The sequence below is a fragment of the Cottoperca gobio genome, chromosome 15 (genome assembly GCF_900634415.1).
Source record: "Cottoperca gobio chromosome 15, fCotGob3.1, whole genome shotgun sequence".
Lineage (NCBI taxonomy): Eukaryota > Metazoa > Chordata > Actinopteri > Perciformes > Bovichtidae > Cottoperca > Cottoperca gobio.
This window is the reverse complement of record NC_041369.1, coordinates 11542917-11564639: the sequence shown is the minus strand read 5'-3', so window position 1 is coordinate 11564639 and position 21723 is coordinate 11542917. Positions and strand designations below refer to the sequence as shown.

Here is a 21723-nt window from a genome sequence, read left to right as displayed (position 1 = left end):
TGTATCGCTGATTGCCAAAAATAAATACTCAAACCAAAGTGTTAACACAACAAGTAGGGAATTATAAACTGAGAATAGTCTGACTGCAGGTGCTAGGGAACAGATAATCTGATTATGTCAAACCCCTTTATCCTGTCAGCATGACTCTCGAACATTGTTAAGGACTGACAGGAAATAACACAAAGTTTACTTTTCATACAAAGCATAATTAATAGACAATTATGTACTACAGCTTTTCTTTATGAATTTGCTTCATGAATGTATTCTGTTGCTTTTTAATGTGTAAAAGGCACAAAAAAAAGAGAGAGAAAGAGAGGGGTTGCCATTGTTACAGGCAGGAAACTCATTAGACAGACAAGCAAATAAGGGTTTCCAAAATGACAAGGTCATATTCAAGGCACACAAGCTGTAAGAAGTGAGGACACTGCTAAAACTAGTCCCTTTAGATCAGGGCCTGCCATACACAGACAGGATCAATTAAAATCCTGCAGCCTTAAGCCTCTGGCTGCTTGTTTTGCCAGGTAATGACTCTGGCTTTGCATCCAAATAAGATCCATTGAAAGTTGTGTTCAAATAGGGCTGTTTGTGGTGGGTGGTGAAGCAAAGCAATGTTGTGGCATCCAGGCATTCTTCTGGACGTCTTCAGATTTAGCCATGTGACTGAGTGACAGCTGCGATAATAGGTGCTAAATTGGGCAACAGATTAGTTGACCAACTTCAAGAAATTCAGTTAAGTAACGTTATCATTGAAGTCAGTCTCTGAATAGGTCAAAAAGTATGACTCACCTAAACGGAAAGGTTATGTGTGTTTACATTATATGTGGTGAGAGCAGCCTTTTTATGCTTTTTCAGCAGCATTACATTGTTTATTCAGGAGGCCTTCACGTTTGCTCTGCGCATTTTAAAACCTTGTGGTGAAACCTAACTACGCCATAGCACAGTTGGATGCTGTAACAGAGAAAAATATAACCTGAGATGTTAATGTTCTGTATAATAGAAAATACTCGCCTCCTATTATCAACGTAGTGGTGTTTTTTACTGCCACAGCTTTTAATATGCAATATAAACATATTAAAGACGACACACAGCTCTGCCTACAAAACAACAGTCTGCATGCTAACTACTAAGTGTGTCATGGCTAATGTTAGCTAAAACCAACCCCAACACAATATTGACGTTGATACACCGTAGCCATGTCGTGCCGTAACACCTTAACTGCACCTGCTAAAACATCTCCAAAGTAATCGTATAACGCGCCACTACTTAATGAAACCACTACACAACTTCAAATGTGCTTACCATAAGTATAAAGGTGAAAATAGACCATCCGAGCATAGACTCGGAGACAAACGACTGAGCCGCCATCTTCACTTCCTGCAATAACAAACCCACGTGCCCCCACTGACGTCACCACAGTGGAGTGCATCGGCCGTGACGTCTCTGCAGAAAGTCTGTTGATATCTCGATGTGTGTGTTGATGATTATTACAGTAGTTGTAGTGGAATTGAACAGCTTCACTGCTGGTGGGACAGGATGGCAATACAGTGGAGCCGACCTCTTTAATTGCCAGAAGCAGTAGATACCAACAATACAATGTAGTTCCTTTTGCATAAAGCCAAATTAACAAGACATTCAGTGTAAGCTCTCTTCGAAGTTGCAGTTTTATTAAATACCATCAGTGAGGTAAAAGTAAAGTAAAAGTAGCAATACCACCAGTAAAAATATATTTTACAAGTTAAAGTTTGACTTTTAAAACTCTAAAAGTATGTTCAGAAACATGTTTTACATTTCAAATTCAATGTTGTATGTTCATTATAGCCTATATTATAATTGGATTGGTATTACTAATGCATTAACATACCAACATCATTTGACAGTGTTAGGAATTCCCCTTAAGCAGTGGATCATATCTTATAAGCTGATAAAATGTTTTATGTGAAAATATTTACACGGGCACTTGGGCTCACCTGAGGGTCACTTCTGGGACAATTTGACTATCCATTTGTCACATGGCCTGATCAGTGGCCACAGGGCACTTAAGATGACATTCAGCATTCATCCAGTACATCCAGCAAACTCATCTGGTTCATTCCGTTTTAAATATCCAGGAAAAACTAGAAGTAGGTCACTGTAAATTATAGGAGTAATACTTGCTATCAATTATCCACCGCAGTGGCCCACACCAGCCAACAGCCAGTGTATGTGGTGCTGAAAATAATTCCCTTATATGATAGTGTATTTTTCCTAAAATGTATATTGCTTACAAGCCAAATTATTCCATATATAAGTACAGGGGATATGAGCTGTGACTCACTACAAGAGTGTCTCATATGAAGAGCATAGATCAGCTTTCTTACAATTTACTTTTTTTTCTTCAGTTTTCTTTCTTGGCTTTGCCTCTTAAATATTTACATTTTCCTTGCAGTTTAGCATTTATTTTCTGTCTCTTCTCTTTAGTTAGTACTTTTCAGCTCTTTCAGGCACTGACATTACTTTGAACTGTATGTATAACTGACGTATTTGCTTAAATTTCCACCAAGTATATGTAAAACCAATATCTATTTCTGTTTCATATTCTAACCAATTTTCAATAAGAGTTTCAAAATATAACAGAAATCTGTACTGTCAGATATTCTCGCTGCTACTTGCGAAACTTGTTATGGTCTTTCTTCTTGTATATTCTTCATCTCAATGACTAGACGATCCGTGAAAATCCTACAATCCACTGTATGTATTTATTTCAAGTATAAAAATGCATCTGTAGTAATACCACTACACTTTAAAAGAAAAAAATGACTGTTTTGAGGTCTGAGCTTCAATCAGCAGGGGATCCAAATTTATGCAGCAATGGGATTATATAAACTTTTCCAGAGTCTATATGAAGTGTAACAATCAGATTGGGTTTTTTGAGCATGCAGAGGTTCCACCCATATACCCAGGCACATTCACCATTTCTCTCAGTTCTTGTCCAATTCATCTTGCATGCAGAGCCCATGGTATCTAAATATAAGGAATTTTCTGGCTTTTCATTCTAGCACCCTTCTCACAGTTTTGAGTACGTACTGTCAGGAGAAGTCTACTCCATTTATTAAGTACATTATCCTTTAAATTACAAAAGTCTAAGAGTGTTCAATCATGCTTCACCATGTCTCGAATTATTGAGACAAAATGAAATTATTACTTGAGTAATTACTTTTGCAAGGGGTAGACAGTGACATTGAGGCTCTAAAGTTTCTGAAAGTAATACTTCTCTATATTGTATTGGAGGAAATTAGTCTGTTACTAATTGGAATGAAGAACACCAGTTAATTAGTCGGTCACTATGGGACACTTTCCAATTCAACTCACTAAAATCAATAACCATATATCTAAACTTCATTTATGCTACTGACTTTAAAATATATAATTAAACTAATGTAATTCATTCACAACCCATTATTCACTTGCACGGGGGAAGTATAGGTCAACTTAATTCATGCAACCTTTCAAAACTGCAAATACCTTCATTATGCAGCTTGGCAATGTGCCCTAATGGAAACCATATACCTAAGTCTATTCAAAAGGGCTTGCTGAGAAAAAGGTAGGAAATTGTCAAGATTTTTGTCATTCAAGGAAGGATCTGGGGAATAAACTTACATTTGATTGGTGTATATGCCTTTGTTCTTTTAATTTCATAATGATACTAGTCAGCTGCAGGGGTTCCTGCAGTGAGCAAATCACAAAACCTTGTTCCCTACTCCATGTTTCCTCTCGAGGTAAATCATTTTGTCGCAGCAACATTGTAGTATCACATCCACCTCTCATCCACTCTTCTTTTGTTCTGACATCCAAACCAGCTTTCTCACCACAGCTGAAAAGCCCAAGAAATAGAACTAGTCTCAAATGTGTCCAATAGCTGCAGCCCTAAAGCGTTTGCTTTTCTATCAAATGTGTCCTTTAATTCTTAAAATTTAAATGCACTGTCACCATTTAATGTGACCTCCTCCCACTGACTGGGTGATAAAATAGCTGGAGCTCATGTGACTTAAACAGACAGTGATGAAGTGCAGGGGTCTTGGTTGAATGTGGGGTGGGTTTATGTTGTTGTCAATGTGATATGTGACGTGTGATGTGATGATATGGGGTCAGTTTCTGAATATATACATATTTTTAATATAGCGTGCTGTGTGACTATAGCTGCACTGTAACCTCAACAATCATCTTAGTTGTGTTCAGTGGCCTCACCTTACTCTAACCTTGACTACAACATTAACTTAGGGTGTGTATCATTTGCAGGTTGTGAAGTTGGCCATCAGACTGTAGGTAAATGTATGTAAAAGATGATGTCAACATTGCGTGAGAGTAGGCTGCTAATGAACACCCACAATGCAATGAACTGTAAAGCACGGGCAGTGTTTTTGTACAGACGGCAGATTGAAATGCACAAAACGACCACATTCAATGCAGGATATTGTTCATACAAATACTGTTGGTGCAATACAGTGCAGCCTACTAATGACACAAAACAGCAATGTCTTCAGGATCAAACATTGTACTTTTGATGTTGGTGCCATTCAGAGCTGCAATGACCAGCTGATTAATCGCCCGATAGAAAATGAAAACCTTTATTTGATAATTGACCTCCTAAATGTGTGCTGCTTTTTCTCGCCTCACATTATAGTTCAATGAATATCTTTGGGTTTTGGACTGTTGGTCAGGCTAAACATTTGATTACATCACTCTGGGCTCTAAATTGTGATGGTTATTTTTATTTTATTATTTTTTCACTATTATTCTGATTTAAAGTACATCAAATGATTAATCGATTAATTGAGAAAGGTGCCAATGAAAATTAAAGTTAGTTGTAGTCCTAATGCCATTGTTGTGATAAGGCTATCAGAAAAGTAAAATAATAAATCAAATTAATTAGCCGTTTAAAAAAGTTCCCAAAAGAGATTTAGTGTTTTAACAAATATGTTGTAGCCTAAATAACGCGTTTCTGTTACCTCAAATTGACTTTGGGTGATTCATGCCTGCACTTGGGCTTCATGTTCAAAATGTATTCCAAACCACTGACTGTTTGAGTTGATATCAAAGAGAACCAGTTTCCCAATGAGGTTGCCACTGAATGATTTTCTTTCATTATATTTCAAAAGGTGGGTCAATTGTATAATCATATTTCAAGAATACTCCTCAGACCTAAAGTATAGCTGCAGGCCAAACTGACATGTTATTGTATCCTTTTAATTATTTTTCTTTTATTCTTTTTGCCCAGGTGAACTCTTAGAAATTATGAATGGGACTCCTTAATGGCTTTTGTGATTTCTCTGAGTTCATGGAAGGTACACATCAATCGTTATGTCTGCATACAGATTAACACAGTATGCTGTCTTTCTCTAGTGCTTTGCCATATGTCAATTTGGTAAATGATAAAAGGGGGAAGCGGACAGGTGTTTTGATTCAACAATAGGGACTTACTGGCGTAATGAAGAATCAAGATACAGCGATTAGTGTATTTGTATTCAAGGCAAACAACTGCTTGCCCGAAACAATAGTGTTTGCTGAGGTACGTACATATAAGGTTCAAATACGATGCTACACACCTGCAGAAGCACACTTATAGAACGCAAATGCACACAAACACCCAGAGAGGAGAGTGCTGTATTTGTTATACTGGACATTGTGAGTTTCGTTCACTTCTCTGCATTAAGAGAAGCAGAACAAAGTAATTCAACAGTAAATTGTTGTTCAGTGTTGTTGAGTTTAAAGCTCACATTACTTCTTTTTGTATATGAGCTAATGTGTGCATGTGTGTGTGAGAGGGGGCATTTGATATGATCAAAGCTGTTTATCATTGTTTGTTAATAGCCCCACATATTTTATGTTCACCTTCAAATGATACAATGATACACCATAAGCATATATTAAACATAAATGAATATTCTTATAACTAAATAGATATTTAGTTATCATACCAATGTTATAATCAACAGGTTTAACAGGCTGAAGCATGATGTTGGTCACAGCACATTGAAATATGATGGTTCTTATGCAGCTTCGGCAAAGCATGTTATCTTGAAGTGATCGGTGATGTGACTTAGTGAATTGATCGCATTATTTCCATTTTGATTTTAATCATAAACAGATTATATAGGATACACTGAATCTCAAGGAGTTGAAACTCTGCTTCATCCTGCAGCTATACTGTATCAACAAGGAGTCGTTTTGTTTGGATGCTATGTCCTGGTCATGAATACTATCACTGAGAACAGTTCCAGTCAGATCAATATACTGTGAATGTGTCCCATATATCAAAACACCACTTTCACAACATCTAAAAAGCAACTCACAATAAGGCTAAAATGTTCTGTGTTGCCAGTAGTGGCAAGCAAAAAAAAAGCAACAAATACATTTGTACACATATACATATTTTATTCACGCAAGTGGCTATTGGATATTAAGAGAAGGCAGATGGCACAATGCTAAGAACCTCACAGTGTGCAATAGATGATCTCACCTACATAGAATATGCTCTGTATCCACAGTATTGACTTTATTGATTGAAATACTGAGAATACAGAGACACAGTGGCACCCAAATAGAACATCATGCAGAAAGGAGGCTATTTATTGATCCTGGTTCAGCACATATTGATTATTTAAGTGCACGTTATTGTATGCATCCTAACAGCCACTAGAGGGCAGACAATAAGAATAAGATACTATAAGAATCTAAGAATGCATAAATTAGTGGATTTGTGAGTTTGCGTCCAAAAATATGATTTTTATAAAAGTCAAGTCCGTGCAAGATTAGGGTTTAGATATGAGCATGATTTCTGCCGACAGATCTACGTTTCGTGTTGAATGTAGACTACTTTATACCGTTAAGGAAGTTTGATGGAGCGTAGCCCCCCCCCCCCCTCATTTTGAGATATGGTTGCGCTTAAATCACCTGTAGCTTCAATAGTTTGTTGCTGTGTGTTTGATGGGAGACGCAATTTTAATTCTAAAGGTGTTTAGCTAGCTAATTATGACTTGTGTCATAAAGGTAATAGAAACTGTATAGCGATGTCAGAATTCCCTTTAGTTATGGTTACAGACGAGTCCACTGCTAGCTAGCGTTAGCTTGCGTTAGCTAACTCGTAGCTTCTTGCTAAATTAGCTAGTAGCCAAGGAAGGCTGTGAGTCATAAGCATTGTTGTCATATGTTACATGACGCAGGTATAAGACATTCACAGGAGGGATGTGATTTTTTTTAAAACATATTTTAAATTGTGGCTCTTATAGCCAAAGATGGTCAAGTAAGTGACTTCCTTGCTCATCTTGTATGACAAATCACCACCATTATCAGGTAAATGCTATTGATAATTTGTGTTGTAGGCTACACTGTGAGCCAGCTATTACTTCCAACTTTCATCTTCACTTGTTTTCACAAACATTTGCATTGCATTAATTACATTTTTAAGTGTTTCTTTTTCCAGCTGGATAGAAGAAAACCTTGAATGTCTTCACATCTCTTGCAAGTGTTGTCAAAGGGTAAGTGGGGTATGTGAAGTTTTAGCTTGGAAAATAATTGGTCACTGAAATGATATCAACATGCAAAACTCTCAAATGGAAAACAATAATAGAGGGCACAAACTGCGACTAACCATATGTTAGAAAAGCACTTTGTTTTGTCTGAATAAAACATGAGATTCTTTAAGTGCACAGAAACTCACAGGGGTAAAAAAAAGGGCAATTTCTGGCATTATGTGTCGGAATATTTTCAAGTCACGCCATGAGGGCGCCAAACATGTAAATGTAATGTCTTTGGGTCAGAAACAGCAGGTACATCTGTTGCTCGCCACTCCCCCCTATCTCCCTTGTACTGTAATCCCTATTTTCACTTTAGTATTATAGCTGAAATGCCATTTGTATAGTATTTCTTAATAAATATTTTTGATTTTGGATTATGATAAACTAAATTTGTGTTATAAAATGTGAAAAAGTAATGAGGGATGAGCATAAAACAATATTAAAGGTCAAAGAGATGGCCTACAATTGCTTACTTGTCCAACATCGCTTAACACACCTTTTTAAAAGATACTTTGGACAAAGATATCTTTGGAAGCTGCTGATATTTCTCCATCTCAATGCAATGGTAAATGGAATTTAATTTGAGCACCACAAGAGAAAAATCAACAGCAATGTATCTGTTCGACAACAATGTCCCACTCTGGATAATCCACAGACCTCACTGAACTGTTTTCTTTGGAACTGCCAAAGAAATGCTCTCCAAACTTTTGACAGCATGTGATTTAGTGAGGATTTTAAGGATAGAACTAGCAGGCCAACAACCCTAAAATTCAAGCTATTACAAATGATAGAATATCACCCTCTTTTCACAGGTTTGGCACACAACACAGAAACACTCTGTCTTTTCCCAGAGAGCAGCGACCAAGCAACAACATGACTTTTCACAATACTGTGAGTAGAAAGAATTTGATCTCACTCTCCCAAATGAAATGTTTGTAATGTTTGGTCAGGCCAAATATGAACTACAGTCGGGGATCCAGACCTTACCTGAATAACAACTAATGCAATCATTCTATATCAATTGACAATAAATAATTTGTGCGATGTTTATTGAAAAAACCTTTTAGACTCATTCATAAACATAATTGTGGCGCTGTGCAAGTGAATGCCATGCAAGGCTAAACATTTAGCCTACATGAAATTACAATTTATTACCCTTATTTTGTATAGATACTTTTTTTTCATCTGTCTTCTTGTATGAATACTTTCACAGAATATTTCTCAAACAACAATCATCTCCAGGGTATTTTAGAGCCTCCTGACAGCTTTGTGGACCTTGGAGTTTGTAAGATGTCACTCCAGTTCGGTGGGCTTGGTACATTTACCTTGATGCAGCACTTGCTGGGTTGCATTTGTTATCTGTTTTGCACCGACACACACTCTATCTATTTAGTGACAGCAAAGGCACATAAGTTTAGGTGATGCACTGACCGTGATGTTAGGCAGTAGATGATGCACTTCCCAAATACCACTTTATGTTTGTGATGGAAGAACTTTTGCTGTGTTAGTATTAGTGTCTCTAAATGATATTACTTTGTTAAAAGCTATAGTTTGCGTGCACTAATCTGTACATATTAAATATGAGGAGACAGTCATTTATCTTATGACTTTAACACATTAAAAACACAGACATTAAACGCCCTTTACTGACTATTGTAAACTATTTTAAGAGCGCACGTGAAGTCGTTGTCAAACAATACGACAATGCTGGGCTGTCAAGGCACCGTACCATTTTCATTATTTCACCATGGCTCCAATCTTGCCCTAACCTTAAAGGGTCAATACACCTAAAAAAAACACATTTTCCTTGTGGTACTGAGCCATTCAGATTGTTACTTTTTTATTTTCAAGGGTTTTTGAGTTAACCCCCACCGAGACTTCCGCTGCCACCCCAATACAATAAAGGTGAAGAAAATTTAATTTCATGGAAAAGTGGATACATTGTTTCTTTTCAGAGTTAACAATCCACAGACCTCAAAGTACCTTTTTATTTTTTACTTCAAGTATTTTGTAAACAAGGGATAGTTCCACTGTTTTAAGTATTTTAGATGCCAACTTGAAGAGAAGCTGGACTTCCTATCTGCATGTCATGTTAAAGAAATTATTCAATGTAAAAGAATATGATTGCAGATGGCGAGGGCACCGTGTTGTGTTGAATGGAGAAACTGTCCCTCTAAATGTCTTGTTATCAATCCATTGTTAGTGAATTGTTAGGCTCTAATGAACTGCTGGTGAAACGAGAACCAATACTGAATGCATGAATCTGGCAGTCCAGAGAACACTGGGGCTGATTATAGATCCTGGGACCTGAGTAAAAATAAATACATCAGCTAGTGTTGAGTTTACGTCACAGCGGCAGCATTTTGGGTGAAAAGACCAATCAATTTGCTCAAAATGGAGGTTTATAATATTTTAATTTAAATACTCCCACCACTTTCAAACAAAGTGTTAAATAAAAAATATAATAATGATCCCACTAACAGAAAATTGCAGTAAAGATAGCTCTTTTTCTTATGTTAACTGTGAGACAGCAGCTGCTAACAATTCAAGTGATTCAGCCCTCACACTCAGAACAAAAACAAACAAGTACAGAAAGACAAAAAAAAAAATGCTTAAGTTTGTATAATGTTCAACAAAGAAATATAGCCATCTGCTTCACTGTAGTCTCCAGTCGTTATTTAAACCATTTTCTCTGTGTTTTTTTCATCACACCACTGAAGAGTATGTCTGTGTGTGTCCCTGTGGTGAAGGGCAGGGTGCATTGAAATCACCTGTCTAAACAGTTATGTGTGTGGAGCCCCAACACCTGTTTCTGTTGGTGTGCCGTTTCAACAAAAACTTCAGGGGACAAAGTACCTGTGCTTTTAACCTTCATTTAGTCGTAAAAACAAGGTAATACAATACGGATGTGGCATATAGACACATTTCCAACACGAGCAGACCTTCAGTGGGTTGTGGAGGAATTATCAACACTGATAAGACTGCTCAACCTTCATGTGGAAGTATAGTGGATGTTAAAGTTGTTGCCTTCCACATAGCGGTATTGCGACATGGCACTAAAATAGTATGTGTATGCTGCTGTAACACTATTAGCCTGCCTTTACAGCTGAGAGCTGTCACTATTATGTGGCATCATCTATAGAATATGCTGCTCTTTATGTCTTAGCTGTGTGGTATTATGTGATGAATAGACAGATTTGTTTTTGTATCTAGATGACTTATGTGTAACTTTTTGTATTAATCCGATATTTACTTTTAAACATAATGAAGCCACTTTAAAGGCTAAACTAAATACATTTGAATAAGGCCTATTCAGAACATTTGATAAGATGATAATACATCAAACTGTGTTTAATTCCTGCACCTGGCTGAGTTAAAGAAGAGAGTTTGTTTGACCCCCCCCCCCCCCCCTAGCCATGCATTCCCCCTAATATGAAAGCTTTCAGTGCTTGCTCCTCTTGTTTGCCGAAGTCTCTGTCAGTGTGTTTCAGTAATAATGACAGAGTGGGAGGGCCACTCGGTACAACTAATAAGGATCGCGATCTAGCAGGCGATCCCACTGTGACTTTTATTTCCAAGTCCTGGAATCCGGAATCACACTGATCGTAATCACACATGGATTATACTCTTTTCGCTGCTTTTTGTTTTTTTCTGCCTTAGAGGAAACTTTATCACCAACTGTAAGTACTCAAAGACCAAAATTAATTTCACGGTAAATTAAAAAATCTGCGTTGTGATTCCCTTTTTTTTTTTTTTATAACGGACTCATTTAGTATCTTTTGTCGCTCCGTGTTAAAGTGTTTTATTTTCTCCGCATGGTTTGATCTTTCTAACTTGTCTGTAAACCGGGACGCATTCCCTTATGAACAGATTATTTCTGATTTATGAACGCTCTGCAGCAGTAAGCACGTACCGTATTGCATGACTTGTTAACAGCAAAGTGCGAAATGTTCCAGGACACTTAAAAGAATATCAACCGCTTCATACCGTAATTATTAAACAAATAAATAAACAACCAGCCAATCAGCGATCGCGCAGAGAAACACGCTTCTTTAAATATTGCAAAGTGTTACAGTGAAGTTATTGCCTTTTGAATGAATGATGGAGTGACATAATAGAATAACTTCTCTGTCCGGGCTTTAGAGTAACCTACACAATTAAATATACTGTCAATTTAAGAATGAAATCTTGGCAGATGGTGATGTACACTAAATTACATGTAAAACTACATGTGGTCTTAAAGTACCAATTAAACTCCTACAGAAATCACCTCAAATGAAGATGTAGAGTGACTGACTGCAGGTGTTAGAGCTGTGTGCATTGCATGTATCTGCACAAATGATGGGAATAACATTACAGCTTCACACAGAAAAGGAATGTGATACCCCTGTAGTGTCACTTGTCTACGGCCCATGCATGGTTGTAGTTGTGAGTGGCGCGGTCATTTCATCTCTCAGCGCCATGATACTGTGGGCCCGCACGCAAAACTTTATGATCCAGTGGGAGTGCTTGCAGCATGAACGGGAATTAAATCACTGGGGCAAGATTAATTTGGATAAGACAGCGGCAGTTAAACAACGAGAGTATCATGAAAAATTATTTTGGTGACACTTTGGGAGACTGTGCTTATAAATTAACTTAATGTGTCATGGCTGTTTCTGTTATGTGGAGGTCAAGTTCAGGACTCCGCTCTGTCTTCAGTCGTTTCTTACCCAGTGGGAATACATAAATGTTCTCCAGGAAGGAAAGATTATAGACTTTGTAACAGGATTACAAAACTAAAACAACAAAACTACCTTCCAAGTTCTGAAAAAAAAGCATGTTTGTCATTATAAACTTCTCATTACGCCACTTATGTGGGAATGACAAGCAGATGTGACCCATTCTGTTGTTTTTAAAGAGAATAATCACAAAACCAAATTGATTTTACATTTATTTATTGACTTTCACTCCGTGATGATGTGTAAATCTGTTTGTGGGCTTCTGTTGAGTTTCCTTGAAGTCCTTGAAAGTCCTTGGAAAAGAAAAACAAACGGCTGAAATTATTTTCTAAGTTTGTGTGATCAATCATCAACACTATTCGGGCGCTGCACCAAATCTTTGGAGGCAAATCAATCCAGAAGTTACTGAAAGTGTTTTCTTTTGAGTTGGAATAGTCTGCTAAAATTGATTGAATTTACGTTGGACCAGAGTCTTACCATCCAGGAGGACTCCGCCCTGAAAAAAATGCAATAGCACAAGTAAAGCAGACAGTTTTGTTTGGCATCGCAGTCAAATGGCTTAAGAGAACTACTTAAGGTTTCCAGGGTTTGATCCTTTGCATGTGACGTCCTTGAACAAGACACTGCCGCCAGCTTACAGATGAAAACACAACAGTGTTGAGTGTTAATAGAGTACTAAAGAAACACAGATCAAGGCTTTGGCGTTACCACTAGAACCAGACAAAAGAAAACACGAGGTGCCAAAAATGTGTCGAACTTCTCATACAACTAAATTCAGAGAAAGTAAAATAATGATAGAAACTTAAACTTGTTTTATCTCTTTAACACTCAGCATACTGCAGTACTATCTCCCCGTTTTGTTGTCTTTATCTTATTCTGAAGTTAAGTATCTGCACAGTTCCACAATATGGCGCTGACATATTGACCAAATGAATTAAAAACTGTCTTTGGAGAGCAAAAGGGAGCTTGGCTCAGCTAGTTAACAAACCTTAACATAAACATTGCTTAGTGTATAATGATTTAGCTGCAGTATAGACATCTCCATTCATCACTGTATGGCAGGTGTTCATGAAAACGAATGAGCGAAGGACTCAAAAGTGTATTCTCTAGAGGGACTTTACATAAACACACAAAGAGGCTTTGGGGACATACAAGTGGGCATGAGCGTGGGCTGTTAAGAGAATCAGATATGATTTACAGTTCTATCTCATAATAATACGATTTGCACATAATCTTATTTAGTGAATATAAAAAGGAAAATACCTGATTTGAGGACAACTAATAGAACATTGTGACATATGATTGCAGCCAGATTTAAAGGAGTGAAACCACATAGACACGCGATGGTTTCAGTGCTGGACTAGCTGAATACATCCAAGCCAAAGTTTAACAAAATAGCAAGTTTATAATAAAGATCAGTACGGCGACATTGTTTGCTTGTGTCTGCGGTGAAGTTCTGTCTGTTAGTTTGTTTTCACTTGCATGCAGAAAATATACTTAATTGAGATTGGCGTAAGGAATGTGTTTCATTCTTCAATTAATTCTTAATATTTGGTAAAGAAATTTGAATTGTAAAATACAAACTGTTCTGTTTGCATCGGGGTTTTCAGGTGGGACTGCTTCTCGTGTCAGAGCCATGATTTGCTTGTTAAAATGGACTGCTTTCGTTTGGACTGTAAATTTCATTCCTTGCACTTTTGGAATGGCAGTGAGTGAACGAACAGGTACGTGCGTTAGTTGTCCTTGACTTCTTGTACAGCAATCTTTCAACATCGGAGGGCCATTGTGTACAAGTTATGGTATTCTTAAATGTCACTTAAATGTCCCGTTGTCAACATAAAGCAGACAAGTTTCATCTTTTAAAATGAATTATCTTTCATTAATATCAAGGTAAAGATCTGATAGTCAGACAGGTACACATCTAGCAGATAGACGGTCAAATCTTTCATGATTAAAAGGCTTTTGTTTGCCTTTATATAATCATGTATTAATCTATTATGTCACAACGCCATGTGCACTTTTTTATTCATGTTTTACAAAACACATTTGAAATATGTTACAAAACATTTATGGTTCCTAATTTACTTACAATGGCAAACCCCCCCCTTTGTCAAGCCATTATTTGGAATTTCCACTCTATATGTTTGGAAAAGAATATTATGGGACCATCAGTATTCATAAAGTCTCCATTTAAATTTCCGGGAAAGCAAATCTAGGCTTGCCTCTAAATTACATCTCAGAGTCTTGTCCCTGATGGTTGTTTTATAAGTTCAAACTAAAGTTTTAAAGATTAATGCGGAAAAAACTTTGAATTGATTTTCTGCTCTGATGTTGATTCCTGCTGAGGAAGTTGAAAGGAAATGAATTCATGGTTCAATTGATCGTCTTCTCTTCTATGATACTTGTTAAAACTGCCCGGCACAACGTTCCTCTAGATGGCTCATGTCCCCCTCTGAGCGTAGAGGAGCACAGGTTTTCTGATATCTTGGATCGTCCCCTGGATATCACAGGTGCGTTCTTTGTGAACACAATTGTTTTGTGAATATGTCAACATTGGCTCATGTAACTCTATTGATACATTGTTAACCTGTTCACAGGATTTGATCTCACGGAAAAGTTTCTTCTCCGAAAGGGAACAATCACAGAGGACTTGTCGTCCTTTCGTTTGGGAAGCAGCCCGCTCATTAAGCCAACAAAGTGAGTAGCGTCCTTGTGTGTGTGAGCTTGCATGTGTGTTTTATTGTCTGCCTCATTTGGGTTCAGATGTTGTACTCTGGTTCCTTTTTATAACATTTTAGGATAACTCAAAAAGCCAGGCTGCATGTCAGGCACGACTCAGTAAATAATCTCTCTATATGCTGCTTCATTTCTACCACTCTAACGCTCTTGCTATGGAACAGATGCAGTCACTCATGTGTGGCCGAGGCTATGAACTGATATTAAACTGCAGTGTTCGTTCGGATTAACACCTAGGTTTCTACTGTGTTTGCTCCCTTATGGACAGGTTCTGTATAGGAAGGTTATTTCCTTCAACTTAAATATTGCAAGACCACATGATATTATAACAAAATGCTAGAATACGAAAGCTATTATCGATCTCTGCTGTGCAGACCGTGATGAGGGTTCATGCTTGCTTTCCTTCACATCTGGTAAAATTGTAAGAAAAAACAGAGTGTAGATAGAAGTGGATTTTATGGCTTGAGGCAGCCCACATATACCCTGCTCAGAGCAATAGTTCCATTTACCTTCGCTAATAAGGGCAAGCTGTGAGGTGAGCTGTTAGACAGGGAATAATTTGAACAAAATTAATATATATTGCGTTTATTCTAGAAATCTCCTAAGGGTGAAAAGTGGGACATAAAGGAATGGGAAAAAAACCGCCGGAGCACGTATAATAAGACAGGAATATTAAAATAACTGCATAAATGACACACTGAGGTGCCATTTACTGAAGACCTTTATTTCCCCGGTCAAGTGGTGGGACCGCTCTGTGACTTCACCTTCATGCTAATATGATGATAAAGTGGGGATTTTAATTTCATGTGATATTTATGATGGCTCATTACACGTTTACATTTAGCACCATCAGTTGTATCAAGAAAGACCGGTGGCACATATGAGCCTGTACGGGTTGCCAAACTTGGCTTTACGGTGATGTTTTGTGATTAATAAAAAAAATGCATTTTGAGATATTTATTGTTTTGTGTCGTCAGTGAAAGAGAACACTGTGTCATTCTTCCAGGAGGGGAGGATATTTTTAGCATTTTTACATGACATGCAACTGTAAACATTTACTGCCACTCTCTCTCTCTCTCTCTCTGGCTAGCTGGAAGAATCTTAAAGCCAGGTGATTTGTGATCCGCTTCCCTGTTCAGTCAGCCAGCCGAAAATACATTTACTTCAGCCCTTCCCTTAGTCTGGGCCCATAGTGCAAGAAGATGCTGCTTCTCAATGACACTGCTGACAGTGTCATTGGTTATAGTGGCGAGACTGCGATCCCTCTCATATCCAATTATCTAAGTACTTTGACAGGTGATACCGCATGTCAGCTGAGGAAGGAAAGCGAGGGGCAATTGCACGAAGCAGGAGGCCCCTCTGCCCCCGCTACAGCCACTAAAACATTGCTCACTTTACTCGCAGGATATGCAGCAATAGATGCTCGACTCTCTAGATCTGGCTAATGTTCTGCCAGCTCCTTGGCACAGTACACATTACCGTGCATAGATCAGAGCTGACATACTCAAGGAACAGTTGTGCAAGATGACAAATTGCTTTACAAAATGCAACATGTATTCAAAATGTGCTCTCCCCGTGTTGAAGCGCAGTGCTGTCTTTAGAATTCTGTGCTTTTCTTTCTGTAACTGTTCAGCAAAAGAAGATCAATGAGCTTCTTTCCTTTCCACTTTACTTGCTATTTGCAACAAGGCAGCAAGCAGCCTCATTGGACTACAGTTGTTGTGACTTATAATCCTTGTTTTGCAAAACATAATATTATGGGTGTGCTGCAATCAATACTGTATAGCTGAGTCACTTTTCTTTTAAAGCCATTAGCTCCTTGTGCCTCACACGTGCTAGCGGCTTGGAGTTCTTTAACTTACCTCTATTTACCGCCGCTGTGGCAACTTGGTTGATATTCCTGGCAGCAGTTTGGATATCACAGGCGTTTTTCTACCAATGAAGAATTGCCCATTTAAAAAAAAAAAAATTCCATGTTGATCAGAGGGAACAAATGACTCAAATTTATTTCACGGCATGCAGTCATGGTGGCAGATGACACAGTTTAGAAGATGTTTGTCTGTTTTTGGTGCCTTGTTATCTCTCCATTATGTGTGCAGAGGAACACTTATTTACTCTGGAATGATGATAACGTGGCAGTCTAACACATCTCAGATACGCACATACGCACTCGCTTTGTATAAATTCTCTTCACTGGTAAGATATCCTTCCTCCGGATCACAGGCACGCATTCTGATTTGGCTTCATCAGAAACGGTCTTCTATCATGCTGGCAAGCACTTCCACATTCAAACAGGAAAGAGGAGTCACACTGAGAGGAAGTTATAGTCCTGGCTAGTATTATTGATCCATTTAGCGTGTAAACGGGCATGGTTGATCCCACTTTGATCTGTTGGAGGATTGAGTGTCAGTGATAGCGACGTGAGCCAACTAGGCTAACATTTGAAGTTTGATTGTTTCAGCAATCTGATTCCTCTGACTAATTTGAAGAATCCTCCTGGATAGGATTTCTTACAAGCCAGGACACTAAAGCCGCTTCCGGGAGATTCTCTAGCAGACCGGCAGTGTTGCTGTGACATTCTGTCAAACCATTGTCTCTGATTATACAAGGAGTAGTGCCAGCCAAGCAATATGCATGGTCAACGGCATGTTCCAAGGCTGGTGATAGTTTCCAGAAAGCTCCTTTATAAAAATGGAGTTAGTTTTGATTATAACTCTTGTGGAAGCCAGGGTGTTGCTCTGTGGTCTTTTGTGCTACTACTGATTATTGCTTTGGTTTGTGCAATATGTTTTTACAATATACAGTACTTATGCACAAGTAACTCTTTCCTAAAATACACTTTTGCCTTTTTTGTTTTCCTTACTGCTGTGGCTGTTTCAGTAATTTGGCTTGGAACCAGGCCCGGCTACTTGTAGAATCCAACCCTGCAGTATACAAACGTCACTCGACTTGCATCTGAACACAACATTGTTATTGAATCTAATCCAGAAGGCAGTTATGTTTAGTTTTTTTATGTGCCAATTAGTTCAATATAAATGGAACGTTTAAGAGACAGGGTTGGCAGAATAACATGCAGTACAGTATATTGTAAAAGTGGTTTTAGCGTGGTAGCATGAGAGCAGGGAAAGTGAAGTGCAGATCCTTTTCCTTCACTCATTATCACTTACTTAAACATGCAGAGTAGCCTTTTTCCAAAGAGTCAGAATAACAGTGTTCAAACTGACCCACGCTGAGCTCCGGGTTTAGCCATTTAGCCACAGATCGCAGTCAACACGAGGTCAAGAACTTTAACCCTCTGGGCCCTCGGAGATCAAGTGTGCTGCACTGTAGACAGACCGTGTTTTGAAATAAGAGCAGCCTTAGTTGGAGACTTTGTAAAGAAGCGTGTGAACTCCTGGGCTCTAACAGAAAACAGCCTGTCATTGTATTTCACAGAGTTTCTCATTATATACAAACCTGCTTCCATTTATTATTTTCCATAAATTGCAGTGTATTGCAAATGCTCTTGGAGTTCTCTTTTACATGTTTCTTTGATATAATAATATGCAATACATTTGGTACAAGCAGTTCCTTTACATGCAGCTCGGAAATATTATAATATTTTATAAGTCCTCATTTTTATAAATTGCCCTGCCACTTTTCATATTGATTCGCAGCTGAAATGGTCCTTTAGCCCTCGGGCAACAAATAACTTTCCCAGCCCTTGGCCTCTCAAAGAGGCATTTTTTTCGGGAGCTTTAACTTTGTGTATTTATCATTTTAGTCATGTACCGTTTACAGCGAAATCTCAAAGAATTCAAGGGACACAATAGAAGAGGGTATGAAGCTCTCAGAGAATAGGAGATGATATATTGGAGTGAAAACTAATTTCCAACCTGTCTGAAGAAACTCTCTCTCTCCCTCCCCCAGGCTGTGCTCTGCCTTCTCAATGACCTTATCATTGCATTATTATTTTTATTTTTGCTGATCTTGATTTATTATATTTATGCTCTTCCACTTTTAACTGTTAATCTGAGTCTGGAGTTAGGGCTAGGGTTAGGGTATTTTGAAAATGTTTTTTGCTTCTTTTTATGCAATGTTTAAAATTAGTAAGGGAGTGGGGATGTCGGTTGAGAGATGAGTTACTGAATAAGCTGCAATTCAAATAGGATATTGCTTTTCCTATATATATTCCCTATTTTCTCGGCATAGTTTGCTTCTGCTTGAACACATTTTCTGCTGTGAAAACACAGAATTTTTATTTGACTTTACAGAGCAGCGGAGGGCATACACATAAACCTATATCTGCATTGCACTAGGCATCGATAGCACATGATATCTCAGGGAGGTAAAATATTGGTTTCAGAGTGTTTAGGATCAATTCCTACATGTTTTCATTATCTGAAAGACGGGGAAGCCAGTATACAATTCATCAAGCTAAATGGAATCAAGTGTGTCAGGTTTATTTATGTGTTTACTCTGCCGCAGGAGGATATTGAAATGTTTTATTGATCATTGAAGTTGATTGGCTGGTTCATTGTTCAGCCACTGAAAGCTTTAAAAGATTTTGAGAAATGACACTTGACACTTTTATCTTATTTTATTTTTTATGTTCGATTTAATATTCATATTCTGGGAGAGTCTGACTGTGTTATATGATGTTTTCTTTAGAGAAATATTTCCAAATGGACTTTCAAGTGAATACTCCCTCGTTACCATCTTCCGGGTAAGAAGAACTACAAAAAAAGACCGCTGGTATCTTTGGCAGATATTCGACCAGTCAGGAGGCAGTCAGGTGGGCCCCACTGTATGTTTTAATGTAACATATTTCAGTACCTACACATATGCTAGAATAATATGGGATGGGTGTTTGTTTGCAATAAGAACCCTGCTTTTAAACTCTTCTTTGCTCCTCAGGTATCTGTTGTGGTTGATGGTGGCAAGAAGGCGGTAGAGTTTTCTTCCCAGGGTCAGCTAAAGAACGCTCTCCGCTACACATTTAAGAGCCGTGACCTACATGACCTTTTTGATCGCCAGTGGCACAAGCTGAGTATTTCTGTCCAGAGCAACATTGTCTCCATTTATTTGGACTGCAAGCTAATAGAAAGGAGGCTCACTGATGAGAAAGACAGCGTCGACTCCAGCGGGCGCACTCTCATCACCACACGAGTGGAGGATGGACGACCCGTAGATGTACGTACCATGTAAACTTTGTGAACACGAAGTCTTGAGCTAAATCTACACAGTGTCATTTAGGGATTTACCCGTTTTTTGACGCACTTGTTTTGTTACTCATCTCCATCAATGGTGTACTATCTTCACAGATTAACTTTGAAATGCACTCCCAATGCTTTCAAAAGGTATTTCAAACATGCCTCAGGGGAGTATTTACTTAATCTCTGTAAATCCTCTATTGTGTCGTATGTGTTACTGCTCATTCTCAGAGATGCCTCAACGTGCTAAAAAACATGAGGCTATGCCGTTTGGTCCCCCAATGCCTCTGAGTAGAACTTGGCTTAAGTAGCATTAACAGCTGACTTTTTAGTCCATGTGATTTGTAAATATGTAAGGGAGTAGATCAGAAAAATGTTAAGGTTCAAATTCTGTGGTGAAGCAGCTGCAATTCAAGCAGAAGTTGGAGCTTTTTTATAAATGTGAAGTGTTTTGCTTGCAATAGGAACGGCAATGGTCAACTCAAAGCTACAACAGCTGACGGTTGAACAAATTGTACCCGTGAAGAGCAGACCTTTTGTCAAAATAGGGGCATGAAGTGATGACACTATTGTATGATGCTGTAATGGTCCCTTAATGAGTTTTCTTTCCCCCACAGATTGAAGTGAAACAAATTATAATCTACTGTGATCCTTATATGGCCGAAATGGAAAATTGCTGTGAGCTACTGGAGCCAAAGGTAGAACGCTACGATGTTTCGCTATAGTAATAATACCCACTGTTTATTGTTAATAAAATAACATGTAATGAGTATTAATAATTTTGAAATATGTCATTTATCATATATAATGCATTTCTGAGACAGAACACTGTACTTCTGTAGGTCACCTGCTAAAGTACATTCACTAGCTCGTATGTTAACCTATGCAAGTTTGATCAAACAATGAAAGTGTAACAAGTCTTTGGTCTTGTCCATTAGGGGACCCGTCCCCAGATAGAAACTTAATAACAGAAATCTTCCATCACCATATATTACATTACATTACAGTTCATTTAGCTGACGCTTTTGTCCAAAGCGTACAAAAAGTGCAAACAATCATGGAGATACAACTCCGAACAGCAAGAGTCTTGTAAGTACAATAGCTTCAAATAGGTACAATCGTATAAGTGAACACTGTCTTCAAATAAGCCAGTTTGAAGTGTATATATATATATATATATATGTATAATCAATAGCAGCTAATGTTACAGGGATTCCAATGTAGAGATGACCTTTGACCCCTAACCATTACATGTCTCCCTAGGCGTTCTGTCATGTCGGTGTAAAGTTCCTCCGAGGGAATTGACACAACCTTGACAAGGACTTATCACTACTCGTCTGCTTAGTACTTTCTAGAGTTTTCATTTATATTTATTATTTGCAGCATGACGTTAATATATGCCACCTAAAGCTTGGGTTAAGTTGGCTGTGTTGCAGTAGTTTTTCTAGTTTTTGTTTGGCCATGTGCTGTTGCAAACATGACAAAGGAAGGCGACTAAATGGTGGAATTTCTGTATTGATC

General features: G+C 38.1%; 2 protein-coding genes across 6 annotated transcripts in view; one reads left to right on the top strand and one right to left on the bottom strand.

Moving 5' to 3' along the window:
- Positions 1 to 1437, bottom strand: part of lmbrd1 (LMBR1 domain containing 1) — a 49248-nt gene extending 47811 nt beyond the window's left edge. The window contains exon 1 of the mRNA XM_029449544.1: positions 1300 to 1437. Within this exon, the coding sequence (XP_029305404.1) occupies positions 1300 to 1365 (66 nt within the window). The 5' untranslated portion in view covers positions 1366 to 1437. The remainder of the gene's footprint in view (positions 1 to 1299) is intronic.
- Positions 1438 to 11065: 9628 nt separating this feature from the next.
- Positions 11066 to 21723, top strand: part of LOC115020019 (collagen alpha-1(XIX) chain) — a 92507-nt gene continuing 81849 nt past the window's right edge. For all 5 annotated transcript variants that reach the window (XM_029449850.1, XM_029449849.1, XM_029449851.1 and 2 more), the window contains exons 1-7: positions 11066 to 11233; positions 13885 to 13998; positions 14710 to 14784; positions 14872 to 14971; positions 19661 to 19784; positions 19907 to 20182; positions 20820 to 20900. In XM_029449850.1, the coding sequence (XP_029305710.1) occupies positions 13911 to 13998; positions 14710 to 14784; positions 14872 to 14971; positions 19661 to 19784; positions 19907 to 20182; positions 20820 to 20900 (744 nt within the window). In that variant the 5' untranslated portion in view covers positions 11066 to 11233; positions 13885 to 13910. The remainder of the gene's footprint in view (positions 11234 to 13884; positions 13999 to 14709; positions 14785 to 14871; positions 14972 to 19660; positions 19785 to 19906; positions 20183 to 20819; positions 20901 to 21723) is intronic.